The 13,037-nt window shown below is 38.6% G+C and overlaps 1 protein-coding gene and 1 long non-coding RNA gene across 7 annotated transcripts in view; one reads left to right on the plus strand and one right to left on the minus strand.

Annotated features, from left to right (window-relative positions):
- LOC140849943 (uncharacterized) overlaps positions 1 to 13,037 on the plus strand; it is a 162,913-nt gene that overhangs the window by 45,401 nt on the left and 104,475 nt on the right. The gene's annotated exons all lie outside the window — the stretch shown is intronic.
- Positions 1 to 13,037, minus strand: part of LAMB4 (laminin subunit beta 4) — a 125,101-nt gene that overhangs the window by 18,723 nt on the left and 93,341 nt on the right. For 5 of the 6 annotated variants that reach the window (XM_073239025.1, XM_073239024.1, XM_073239026.1 and 2 more), the window contains 5 exons: positions 12,687 to 12,783; positions 9,245 to 9,620; positions 6,262 to 6,422; positions 3,618 to 3,823; positions 2,916 to 3,059 (listed from right to left, as the gene is read on the minus strand). In XM_073239025.1, coding sequence (XP_073095126.1) covers positions 2,916 to 3,059; positions 3,618 to 3,823; positions 6,262 to 6,422; positions 9,245 to 9,620; positions 12,687 to 12,783 — 984 coding nt within the window. The remainder of the gene's footprint in view (positions 1 to 2,915; positions 3,060 to 3,617; positions 3,824 to 6,261; positions 6,423 to 9,244; positions 9,621 to 12,686; positions 12,784 to 13,037) is intronic. The other variant, XM_073239027.1, reaches the window with a different exon arrangement.

Here is a 13,037-nt window from a genome sequence, read left to right on the forward strand (position 1 = left end):
AATCGCCCTTTATTCCCCCACAGAAGGAGCTTGCTTAATTTGAGCCTTACAGAGGCTGTGGAAAAGGATTTAATTGTAATCATTAGCAAAAGATTAAACAAGAAAGAAATATTTACATGATTAAAAGTATGTATCTTAGTATTTTTGAGAGTGGTTCCTTATTACTCAGGAGCTTTAATTTTTAGACCAATTTTAGTTTGTAAGAGAGATCTTAAAAGTTCTCATCGCAATGTAACTAGGTAAGGTGATGTATGTCAAGTAAACTTGTGCTAATAATTTCACAATATATGCAGATATCAAACCATTATGTTGTACAACTAAACCTAATACAATGTTATACGTCAATTTAATCTCAATAAAAAAATGATAGGAAGTAAGAATGTGTAAGAGTGAAAAGAGAATTCCGGAAATAAATACTCTGGACAGGAAAGCACCACATTAAACAGATGAAATCTCTGCATAGACTTGTTGAGGTCATGTTCAGAAACACAGAGGTTGGTAAATTATTGCCCTCCTAGAACATCTCTCTGCAGTCCATGTTCTGTCACAACTGACTCCTGAGAATTTCCTCAGAAGCTCTCTGGCACTGTTCCCCCTTGTAAGCAAGAGGAAGATGGCACACCATTTTATCAGCATGACAGCCCTGGGCCCGTCCTTCTCCAGTGCACCACGTGTGTGCTGATTAAGCCAGATGCTGCTCTTATGTACTTCAGGGGCTATTTTAAAAAGTAATAGCTTAAGACAGGGCTTATTTAAATGGTGTGAGATTTCTGTGTTTTGAGAAGGGGCAATAGTTTAAAATTACATGAAACAATTGAGGATTGTTTTAGCCACTGGGATGCAAGGCCAGGATATGCACTTGTTGTGTTCATTGCTGCATTCCTAACATCTGGATGAATGTCTGGCTCAAAGGAGGTACTCAATGAATATTTGTTAAAGCAATGAAGAATACCATAAGGGAAAAACTATGCAACAATACAGAATTATGACTACATAAAATTATTTCTAACATTTAGTGTGTGTAGGGATACTCTCCAGTTTGGCTAATTTAGAGGCTTGCTCTGATATATTGATATGAATATAAATGTAGACATAGAAGTAGATGTGAATATTGATTTATTTTATTTTATTTTTATGTATTTTTTATTTTGGCATCATTAATCTATAATTACATGAGGAACATTATGTTTACTAGACTCCCTCCATCACCAAGTCCCCCCCACATACCCCATTACAGTCACTGTCCATCAGTGTAGTAAGATGCTGTAGAATTACTACTTGTCTTCTCTGTGTTGTACAGCCCTCCCTGTGCCCCCCCACATATTATACATGCTAATCATGGTGCCCCCTTTATTTTTTTTTCTCTCCCCCATCCCTTATCCCTCCCTTCCCCCCAAGTCCCTTTCCCTTTGGTAACTGTTAGTCCATTCTTGGGTTCTGTGAGTCTGCTGCTGTTTTGCTCTTTCGGTTTTTTTCTTTGTTCTTATACTCCATTGAGTGAAATAATTTGATACTTGTCTTTCTCTGCCTGGCTTATTTCACTGAGCATGATACCCTCTAGCTCCATCCATGTTGCAAATGGTAAGATTTGTTTTCTTCTTATGGCTGAATAATATTCCATTGTGTATATGTACCACACCTTTGAATATTGATTGATTTTATATAGTAAACATATGTGTGTAAATATATATGTATTTCATGTATAATAAACTTGGATTCTGGAACATGTGGAGCAAGGTCATGGGACCAGCTGGGGCTCAGGCCCACTGAGGTGAAGCTCACAGTGCACACTGCTGCTGTGTGTTTGTGTGTGTGTGTGTGTGAGTGAGGGCTGTGGTTCTCAGCCCAATCCCAAGCTTGGCCCTCTATCTTCCTCTCAATTCTGAGACCTAGATGTCTTCATATACATTTCCTTTGTATTCAGGAGTCATATTCTGTTGCTTGCAAACAAGAATATGGACTACTATAATATTTAACTTATCTTGGTAAAAAATTCAGCTTTTTAGGAGCTTTTTCTTCTTCATCAAAGGCTCTATGTGTATTGTCAGAGAAGGAGTGAATTAAGAAACACATCACTATTGTATTTTCAAGGCAAATACAGTGCATCCACAGAATACCTACAACTGGAGTCATAAAAAAATCTAAAGAAAGCTAGGTAATTAAAAATTATGCTCATTTATCAATACGACCAGCACTGGGTCACTGCCTGTTGAGTGAATGCTGTTCATCCCTGTTGTCCCTCACTGTGGACCACAGCTGTGCTAAAATACATGAAATCATTTGAAATTATTAGAGATATAATTATCAAGTATGTAAATATTAAAACAACATTATCATGTCTGTTGACATAAGAAGATGTTCAAGACACAAGGGTATATGGCTGTTAAGATATTTTGTAACATTAAATCAAATTCTAATTAAATTTAAATTCTTTAAAATTTGTATATTTAGTAGAATTTCAAATATATCATTGATTTTGTAAAAAATTACTCTTTACTTTGAGAGGTGTATATTTTTTTAAATCAAGTATAGGCGTTTTCACATTTCTGTAAAATGTGCTATAAAAGAAACATGTCCACACAAGCCTATGTCCTACAAACATATATTTTGCATTCTTTCTCTTCTCTCTCTCTACAACACACACACTACATTATATGCATAAACACATATAAATAAATATTTACACACATATATTTCATTTACTATATAAAATAAGTTAATATTCACATCTACTTTTAAATCTACATTTATATCAAATCTGTATTTTTATCATATACTTCCAGGCATAAGAATTCTTAATATCTAGAATCTGTCCTTTCAATTAGAAGCAAATGGCAGTATTTAAAAATTCAAGTAGTTTGCATTTTTTTAGTACCAGAGCTTTGCAAGTAGAGTAAGAGAAGACGTTAACCTACCTGATTCTTTACCCCGTGAGCCTGGCTGCTCCAACTGTGAATCATGGACTCTGCCTCCTGAGCTTTCTGCAGGGCGGTCCCGGAGAGGGCCAGGGGGCCGCCACAGCACGAGAGCGCACACACGTCCCCTCGTTCTCCACACACCTTGCAAGGGAAACAATTTATGTTAAAGAGCAACTTGTTGGTAGTTTCGTCTAATGCCATGCAGGCTTGCGGAAGTAAAGCACTGCTCTGTTATTACGTGCTTCTTCCGTGGTCGTTCATGTTCAGTACGTAGATTACATGTCTTAGGTAACTGAATCAGTTCCTAAATTTTTTGTTATTAACATTGTGCCAATCAATGTCATTTTTATACCTAACTGTTTTTGGGGAAAATATTCAAATGTCTAGCATTTCCATGTTAATTTCATTTTTTTTAACAAATATGGAGGAAATGTCCATAATCTGTATCATTTTGTAAACAGCAAATAATATAAAATAATAAAATCAAGTCACAAGCTTTACTCTTTTCCTCAAACTTTGACTTAAGAAATTAAAAAATATGCATGTATCTATATAAAAAAACAGCATATATATGTTACTACAGTTATACATTTATAAAATACAAATGAAAAAAGAAATAGACAGGGAAATACAATTGAACAGATCTGCACACCAAGTAGAAACCACACACACTTATACTGTATCATCATGAATATTTACCTTTTCATACAATATTTGGCTATTTGGTATCTTAATCTGCTTCAGTTTTTCCAATGATAGGTTTCCTTTGGCAGTTAGTGTATCTACAATGGTGTGTAAGTCCCTCCTGATTTTTTCAGAGTTATTTATGATGGCAGTTGTTTCATTAGTTTTCCTTTCAGCAGATAGTGATCTCTGATAATACTTCTTGATGTTCTCTGAGATGTCTACATTAAATTGAGTTAAGATAAATTTCGTAAAAACAAACGAAATTATACATTGGTTATCAAGATCATCATTCTACAATTTGACTACTGTCTTGGTCTCAATGATCAATGCAAAAACACAACATTCTCTTCCTTGAATTTGCACTTACTGGGGAAGGATTAAGTGTAGTGTAACAGATAAAATAGAAACAGAACTCTGAGATTTAAGTCTGCAGATGTGGGTTTGAAAGTTGACTTCACCCTTTACTGTCTGGGTATGTCCTTGAGCAAGTTAGTTACTGTCTTAGATTGTGTTTCCTTACCCTTAAATTGGTGATAGTAATTCGTGAAGATAAGTGAGACAGTATGAAATTACTCTGTAAAGTGTTCCACAAATGTATTATTATTAATTATGATTACCTATATGATCCCTAATATGACAAGCGCACCAAGTTTACATAACTACAGAGCAAGAGTTGACAAACTTGTTCTGCAAAAGGCCAGAGAATAAATGTTGTAGGCTTGCCAGCTACAGTGTTTCTGTCACAACTACTGAACTCTACCACTGTAGAGTAAAAGCAGCCAGACAATATATAAATAAATAGGTGAGGTTGTCACACAAAAAACAGGTTATGGGTAGGCTTTGCTGGCAGACCGCCAGCCTCTGATTTTGAGGATGACGACAGTAGCTAATATTTGTTGAATGCTTTCTGTACACCTGTACTATCACAAATTTTCTTCCTTAATGCTCACAAAACTCTGTGACGTGTGCATTAGGGTGATCACCCCTATTTTACAAGTGATAAAATGAGGCTCTGATGAGGTAAATTATTTGCCTGAGGTCTCATTGTTAGTAGGAGATGAAGCCAGGCAGTTTGACTCTAGAGGCTGTGTTCTTAAGCACTTCTCTGTATTTTCCATATTTTTATTAAAACACAAACTCATGAAAGTTATATGGCATGTTTTGATGCACATGATAGCATATTTGGGCTTTAAACTGTAACTCCATACTTTAGGAGCCAGAGGCCCCGGGTCCTGATCTTTCTTTCCCATATGCGTAATGTAGCGACAGCCGGCCACACCGTCCATTTTGAACCCTCCTGGTTCTTACGCTAGCATACTCTTGAGATGTTATGATTCCCATTCACTATGAGAAAAACCCCAAACCCAAAAAACCACCACTGTATTCCTTTTGCTTGGGATGATTTTCTGCCTTTATCTGACAAATTTATCTTCATTCTGTGAAGCTCAATTCAATTGTCACTACTTCTCAAGTATTTGCTAATAAACCCCAGAGGAATTTTGTTCTCATGACTCTGTTCCTGAAGCAGTGTGAAGATGTTTTAAGGTAGTCTCTTCATTGTTCGGGGTTGTTTATACACCTGTTTTCTCCACTAGACTGGAATAACATAAGGGCAAAGACTTGCTGTATTCATCTCCCCACCTCTACTGCCCAGCTCAGCGTCAGACATGGGGAAAAGGCTCTGCTGCTACTGGACTGTGTGTTTGGGAGGAGGAGCACGGGGGCAGTTTTCCATCTTCTGCCTGGGTTGAGAGATCGCTGATGGATTTTCAGCTCTTTCAGTGGGTACCTTCTTCCAGATCAGGAATTAGAACAAATTCCTTTCTCTTTATGTAGCATTTATTGATAATTATCAATAGTTATTTTGCCATTTAGGCCTTCCTTTAGGGTCATAATTATCATCTAGTTTTTTTCTTTAAAGTCAAGATCAGATGAAAAACAGGAGCGTACACATAGGATAAGGAAAAAGCAGACAATGTTTTTGCCTTGAGGTGGGTTTCATGTGTATTTTCCCTTTACCTCTCAGTTAGATGGTTCACTGCTGCCTCTATGGGTAGTCACAAATTTTCCATTTCTATATGTAATAGGGATCTCATCAGAGATTAGGAGATGAGCTAATCAAAGTTGTGCTTTAGAGTTTATTTCTCCTCCAAGTGATCCTGGCTTGGGCACAGCTCCCATTCATTTTTAAGAACCATGCGATATGAATCAAGGGCTTCTAGGATGTTAATGACTCCACATCACTATGAAGTTCTTATGAAGTTGTTTAAGTCCTTTTTTTCTCATATTCCTTTGCACTTTTGGTTGCTCAAGAAGTGACTTATACTCAGGCAGGCATGGAAGCATCTCTCCCTCATTATTGCCATATTAGAATGTCTAAGTGCTGATGACACAAGTCCTTTTGCATGGTTTGGTATCAGACATTGTTAGCTTTATTCATTATTTTGAGCAAATGTTATCCAGGTTTTACAATGCTTAAAAAGTTGAAATTTTCATGTGCAAATAATACCTTTATATATAATAATGGGTGTGTTTTCATGTTCTAAAGTGCTCAGGTACTATGGCAATAAGCCCATGATGACTCACTAATGGAATGCACCATGGACTTAATCAATCCTTCCAGAAACAGACAGCTAAAGTGCATTTTCTCTCTTACCCATGATGTTTGCATTATGGACACTGGAATGCAAATCAATTTCTTCTTTGAGACTTTCAAGCAAAAGGTCTGCTTCACTCCTCATTCTTACTAATATTTCTTCTAAATCTTGAAATTCATACACTGTTTTCAGTTGCTCACTTAGCCGCCTGGTTTGTCTCCTACAGGGGAAAATGAGAGTATATGTAGTGAAGCTGTTATTGCATTTGATAGATTGGTGAAAAAAATCACACATAAAAAAATTGCCCTCATTATTAGGTATCCTCATAATTAGAATGGATTTTCTGCCCCAGTTTTTTATTTGACAATTTATAACTCTGTTTATGGCTTATCTCTTTCTTGTTAATTCAGCTTCCTGGAATCTTTCAGTGCTTACTTAAAATATGATCAGCCTACAAAGTGTAGTAAAATATAAACATTTTTAAATCTTTCCACTTCAACTGTTTATATTCTATCTCCCTTTGCTTTGGGTTTTCAAAACATGTATTTAGACATGGTTCATTGGTTTAACAGATGCATATTTGGCTTTCAGCATGGAACCCCTCACTTAGCCTTGGATAAAAATAAGTTCCTCAATGAGAATAAATCTGCTTCCAGCAAGATTCTTCTTGGTGTTACTTCTGTATAGGGTCTGAGCTTTCAGTTTCCACATGTGAGGAGGCTTCCTCGGTGGCGAGTGTGTGGGTGTGCTCCTTGTCTGTCACCTTCTTTGATGGATCACACTTCTGCCCTGCCTCAGTTTGCTGGGCTCGGCACAGACCATTGGTGCAAGTGAATCGTCAGTATATCCCTCTGGATGGGGAAACCAGGTGCAGATCTTGAGTACAGTTGAGGGAAATTATAATACAAATTTATGGACTAATTTATCTTGGCACAAGTGCAAAGCATTAATTAATGCTGCCTAGCATTTTCTGCTCTAACTCTCCTTCTAATCCACAGACTTTTCTTCAGGCTTCAACTGTCAGGATGATAATTCTTCAGGGTAATAATGACAATAATAGTAATTACTATTATTATCATTGGTTCTCTTTAAACACTTAGTATGTGCCAGACACCATACTCAGTGGCTTGAGTAATTCTCACAAGAATCCTATGAAATAGGAACTACCCCTGTTTGATAAGAAACTGAAGCTTGGAGAAGTGAATAGCTTGTCCAAGGCTGTGCAGCAGTAAGTGGATTTGGACCCTGAAGGTTTGACTTCTGAACTTACACTCATGACGTCCTGGGTTCTCCCTCCTCCCTGCCCTTTGGTTTGTAGTTTACCCAACAACCATATATTATATCATGAAACTGGGTATAGAGAATACAAGCACAGAGAATGCAGCTCTGGCCTCAAGAGCTCCCCAGTCAGGCAATGGCAGATGATCCACAAAGAGGTGGGAAAATGGAGAAGGAAGCACAGGCCTTCTCTGAGGAGGTCAGGGAAGGCTTCTGGGAGGAGGTGGTATTTGGGCGGCACCAAAAGATGGGGACCAGGAGACAGGCATTTGGCTTCTGTCTGAAGAGGCCCATTAACCAGTGCTCTCCTTGTCACTTCAGCAGGGACTCCCGCTCTTGCCCTCCTCTCTCTGGCTCTGCCCAGGGCTCTTGCAGCCTCTCTGTCTATGATGTCCACTGCAGGAAGGCTCATTCTGCTTTCTCAGTTCCACTGTGCCATTTTCTGTAACCACAAACCAGTGCTCAAAGCTCATTCTCAGACATGTTTCTTTGGCCTATAGAGTATTTTTGAAAAGAACTATTGGATTTTGGCTATTTTAAAGTGAGGACAATTCCATAAAAATCTACATATCTGACATCTAAAAAATGGGTTGATCTGGGAACACAGTTCAAATCCTGTAGTGCAACAGTCTTTATATAAGTATTGATGTTCCTCTTCTTACCTGCCAGCTTGACTTGGCCATGTGACCTCCCCGGGCCCTGCAGCTCTCTTTACGACACAGGTGGCACTGCCTGTGAAGTATCCAGGTGAACTGTACCATATTCCTTGTGTAACATTTATGCAATTACCATATACTTCTGGGATTTTTGCCTATTGATAATGAACAGCCTTATGTTTACACTTATGTTTTATATAATATAAAACCCTGCAGCTTCAACTATCCTTTAATCCAGGACCTTCTATGAAGGATGGAGGGATTTGCTGTATAACCACAGTCTTTTTATTTTCTTAGTGGGCTGTACACTTCTAGAAAGGTGGAGACTACCCAATTCATCCTGGTTTTGCCAAGAGCAATTTGGCAAACTTTTTCTGTAAATTTTTTACTGTATAGAAAGTAGTAATATTTTTCTGTAAATATTTTAGGTATTGGGGACCATAGTGTCTCTGTCACAACTACTCAACCCTGCCACTGTAGTGGGAGGGCAGCCACAGAAGATACCTATATCAATAGGTATAATTGTGTTCCAATGAAACTTTATTTATAGAAAAGGGTTGTGTGTCAGATTTTGTCTGTGGGCTGTGGTTTGCTGAGCCCTGGCCTAGAGCAACCAACATAATCTCTAGAAATGTTTGATGACTAAAAAAAGGATTAAATAACACATGATAAACATGATATAGCATTTTGAAGCCATTATCATACTCATACAAGATTTCATGTTAATATATGGGCTTCTGAGTGACTGAAGAAATTGGGAAGATTTAGCAAATTTCCCTGAGTGCATGGTTGAGAAAAAATATTTGTGTTAGAAACCACTCTTTCAATTTCATGTTTTTTAGCTCTGCTGTGTGTGGATTTCCCAATCAACTTCCTAATGATTGGCTTTTTGTCATCATTATCAATGGCATCTGGAAAATTTACCCATAACCTGAGCTAGGTAAGAAAGAGACAGGCAAACATCATCGCCAGCCTGGTTTTTACTTGAAAAATTATCATTTCCTTTATGTCGACATAGGCACATTTCTAAATTGAAGGCTGTTAACACTCAGTTGGAGATAAGGTAAGGCAGGAACTTGGCTGTCTATTGCTTGAGTACAAATCTTACCGGACAGAGTCATGATAATCCTTGACTTTTAAGAATTCCCCAGATGAGAAAACAGGATGTTTCAAAATCCTTTCTATTTCAGACAAGTTCTCTCTGAGGCCTTTGAAGTTGGCCTCACAGACGGGCAGGGTCTCCCTTTTATCTTCCATGTTAGCAGCCAGCCTAATTAACCCTTGCACGGCTTCGGAGAGGGGAGCAATGGTGTGGTCCCACTGATCAAAGCACACGTGGCACCGAAGACAAGCAGGGAATTCCTGGCCATGACCCCGGGCGCAGCGATCACATCTCTGGCCGCTGACACCCTCCCGGCAGTGGCACATGCCTGTGCCCTGGTCACACACGGGCCTCTGGGTACCTTCCCTGTTGCAGTCACATGCTAAAAAGGAAGAGAAAAGGAACAAACAACTTCGGTCACCTGACCTTTTGCTTATGACTAGCTCAAGAATAAAGTCTTTTCCCCTGAGAATCTCCCCAACTCCCACTTCAAAGGTGAACATTTAAAACCAGTGTAATTTCAAAGGTCTGTGCATTGGCCATTGAAATACAACATTCCTCTTTTCATTGCACTATCAGGTCATGGTTTCTATATGGAAAATGTTGAATGTCATTTTTACTGTGTGTCACATGTGGGTTCTTCACTTATTTGAGTGGGAAACATAGATCTGATGGTGGGCAACATACTAATGACTGCTGCTTATTGTCCCCAAGAGAGATTCAGGCATGTCACAGACTTGCTAAGAATTCCCATGACCATACATTTTTCTTAATAAAACCTATGGGTGTGCTGACCCATACTGCCTTCCATTATATAAGGAGAACTATTCCATTCTCAAAAAAGGGGGGGGAAATTGCTCATTAGTATTTACTCAAAGGAATTGAAAACTCTTGCCCACACAAAACGCTGCACAACAGATCTTTACAGCAGTTTTATTCATAATTTCCCAAACTTGGAACAACCAAGGTGAAGGGATTAACTGTGGTACAATTAGCCAGTGGAATATTATTTAGCACTAAAAAGAAATGAGCTTCAAACTGAAAAGATGTAGAGAAAACTTAATTGAAAGAAACTTAGAGGAAACTAAGTGAAAGAAACCAGTTTGAAAGACTACATGCTGTATGAGTTTAACTATAGGATACTTAGGAAAAGGCAAAATTACAAAGACAGTAAAAAGATCAGTGGTTGCTAAGGGAAGGGATTAGGGAAAAGATGAATACATGGAATCCATAGGATTTTTTAGGACAGTGGAAATACTCTGAATGATACTATAATCACAGATCCATGTCATTATATATTCTCCCAAACCCACAGAATGTACAACCCCAAGGGTGAACCTCAGTATAAACTATGGACTTTGGTTATTATGATCTGTCCGTGTGGGTTCATCAATCGCAGTGAATGTGCAACTCCCGGGGGGATGCTGACAGCGGGGAGGCTGTGCATTTGTGGGCACAGGGCTGTGTGGGAAACCTCTGTACCTTCTTTTCAATTTTGTTGTGAACCTAAAACTGCTCTAAAAACTAAAGTCTGTTTAAAAAGGGGGGGAAATGAAATTCATTTTGTCTCCATTAAAAGAAAAAAAAAACTGATGCTACATGCACTTTAATTGAGTAGTTTTTTTTTTTTGAGAGGGCATCTCTCATATTTATTGATCATATGGTTGTTAACAACAATAAAATTCTGTATAGGGGACTCAATGCACAATCATTAATCAACCCCAAGCCTAATTCTCAACAGTCTCCAATCTTCTGAAGCATAACAAACAAGTTCTTGCATGGTGAACAAGTTCTTACATAGTGAATAAGTTCTTACATGGTGAACAGTGCAAGGGCAGTCATCACTTTGGTTTTGATCACGCATCATGAACTATAAACAATCAGGTCAAATATTATTTGTTTGATTTTTATACTTGATTTATATGTGAATCCCACATTTAATTGAGTAGGTTTTTGATTAAGCTTGAGGATGGAGAATGGGGAGAGCTATTGAAGTTACTGCAATTTCCAAAAGGTCAGGGAATCTCTAGCCTATGTTGGTGACTAACTGCAAAGAACGAAGATTTAAAAATGCATTTGACAGCTTAAGTAAAGATAATGCTAATTACAAATAATAACCAATTAACACACAGGGCTCCTCAACCAGATACCATCTGTCTGGCTCATTCACACTGGTTTAGAGCTCTCTAACAGGAGCCCCTCTAGGGTGGTACTCTGTCACCAGCTAGATGCCAAGGCTCCCCTTATTAACTGCTTTTCCCAGGATTGTTAGCAGGGTCTGTGGCTTGAGTTGACCATTTGCAAAGTTTTCTCTAAGGTGAAAGAATTTTTATAAATAAGAATGTTGAAATAGTAGAGGGACTCAGGGAAAGAGGCTCTCTAAGACAGTTTTCCCAGGAACCAAAATTACTCTTTGGGTTTTAAAGTATTCAGAAAATAAAGTAAGTGGAGCCAGGGGAAAACAGTGAGAATATGTATTTGAATGGGGCAAGGAAATGAAGGCAGTTTTTTTTAGCCACAAAAGCACATTTATACAGGAATGAAGAAGAGGAAAGGGTTACCATGTGGCTAGGTAGAGGTGACCCTATAAGTTCATCGCATCTGATGAATCTTTAGATTGACCTCTTTGGAAACTGACTTTAAGTAGAGATGCAAAGACTACTTAAAGAGATTCTGAGAGATTCCTCCTCTCCGAATCAACCCAGATTCTAAATCTGCACTATCCAATATGACAGCCACTAACTGGCTATTTAAATTTAAATGAAATAAGTAATTCTTTCCCTGCATTGCACTAGCCACACTGCAAGTGCTCAACAGCTACATGTGGCTAGTGGCTCCTGCACTGGACAGCGCAGGTGCAGAACATTTCTATTTCTTCAGAAAATTCTACTGGATGGTGCTGCTCTAAATCCTACAACTAGCGCTAAGACATGGGATAAAGGGCACGAGAACACAAACTCCCCGAGGCTAAGGTCCTTGCCCTGTTTGTTCACTCTCTAGAACACCCAGCAGGCACACTATGAATATCTGAAAATGAATGAATAAGTGAGTATGTGTAGACCCAGGGTTACGAGATACATGTGGAGGAGACAACCCCTCTGCAGGCTTCTTATGATCCATCTTCCAGCCTGTATCTCAATCCAGAGTAGCTGTTTTTGTCAATATGCTTCCAAATAGCAGAAAATTGGCCCCAAGTCATGGCCTTAGGTCTGCTGCATTTCAATGACTTGAGGAATTTTAACATGGGCTAACATTTAGTATAGACTAAAGTTTTAATATCGGAGAAAAAACCTTTTTTATAGGGCTACAAAAATGTTATTTTATAACTAGAATTAAACTTGGTGATTTTTCTACCAAATAAACGAATTTAAAGTTCAGTTTGTGCATAGTATGCCTGTGGTAGGACCAGATTGGCTGTACGCATGATTTTAGAATTGCCAGTACTTACGAAGGCATCGTCCCAGCGGATCACTGTAATAATTTTCCTTGCACTCACTGCAGCGTTTCCCATCATGGCCTAATTTACATGGACACTGGCCTGTAAGCTATGAGAACAGTCATGGGTGAGGAACTGACAAGCTTTATGGTCTAAAAAAAATGCATTTTAATACAAAACAGTCTTCCCTCCAGTGTCTTAGGACATACAGCTGTGCCAGGGCAGAGGAAGGGTGGTTCCCATGGCCAGCAGCCACCCCTACCAATACCAAGGATCAGGAGTTCATGTGTTCTGCCTTAGGGTTCCAGAATATACAGCCTGCTTCCAGCTGTTCAAGGACAGGTGGCCCCAAACTGGGAAACA

This window comes from Manis javanica, chromosome 6 (genome assembly GCF_040802235.1).
Source record: "Manis javanica isolate MJ-LG chromosome 6, MJ_LKY, whole genome shotgun sequence".
In the NCBI taxonomy this organism is placed as follows: domain Eukaryota; kingdom Metazoa; phylum Chordata; class Mammalia; order Pholidota; family Manidae; genus Manis; species Manis javanica.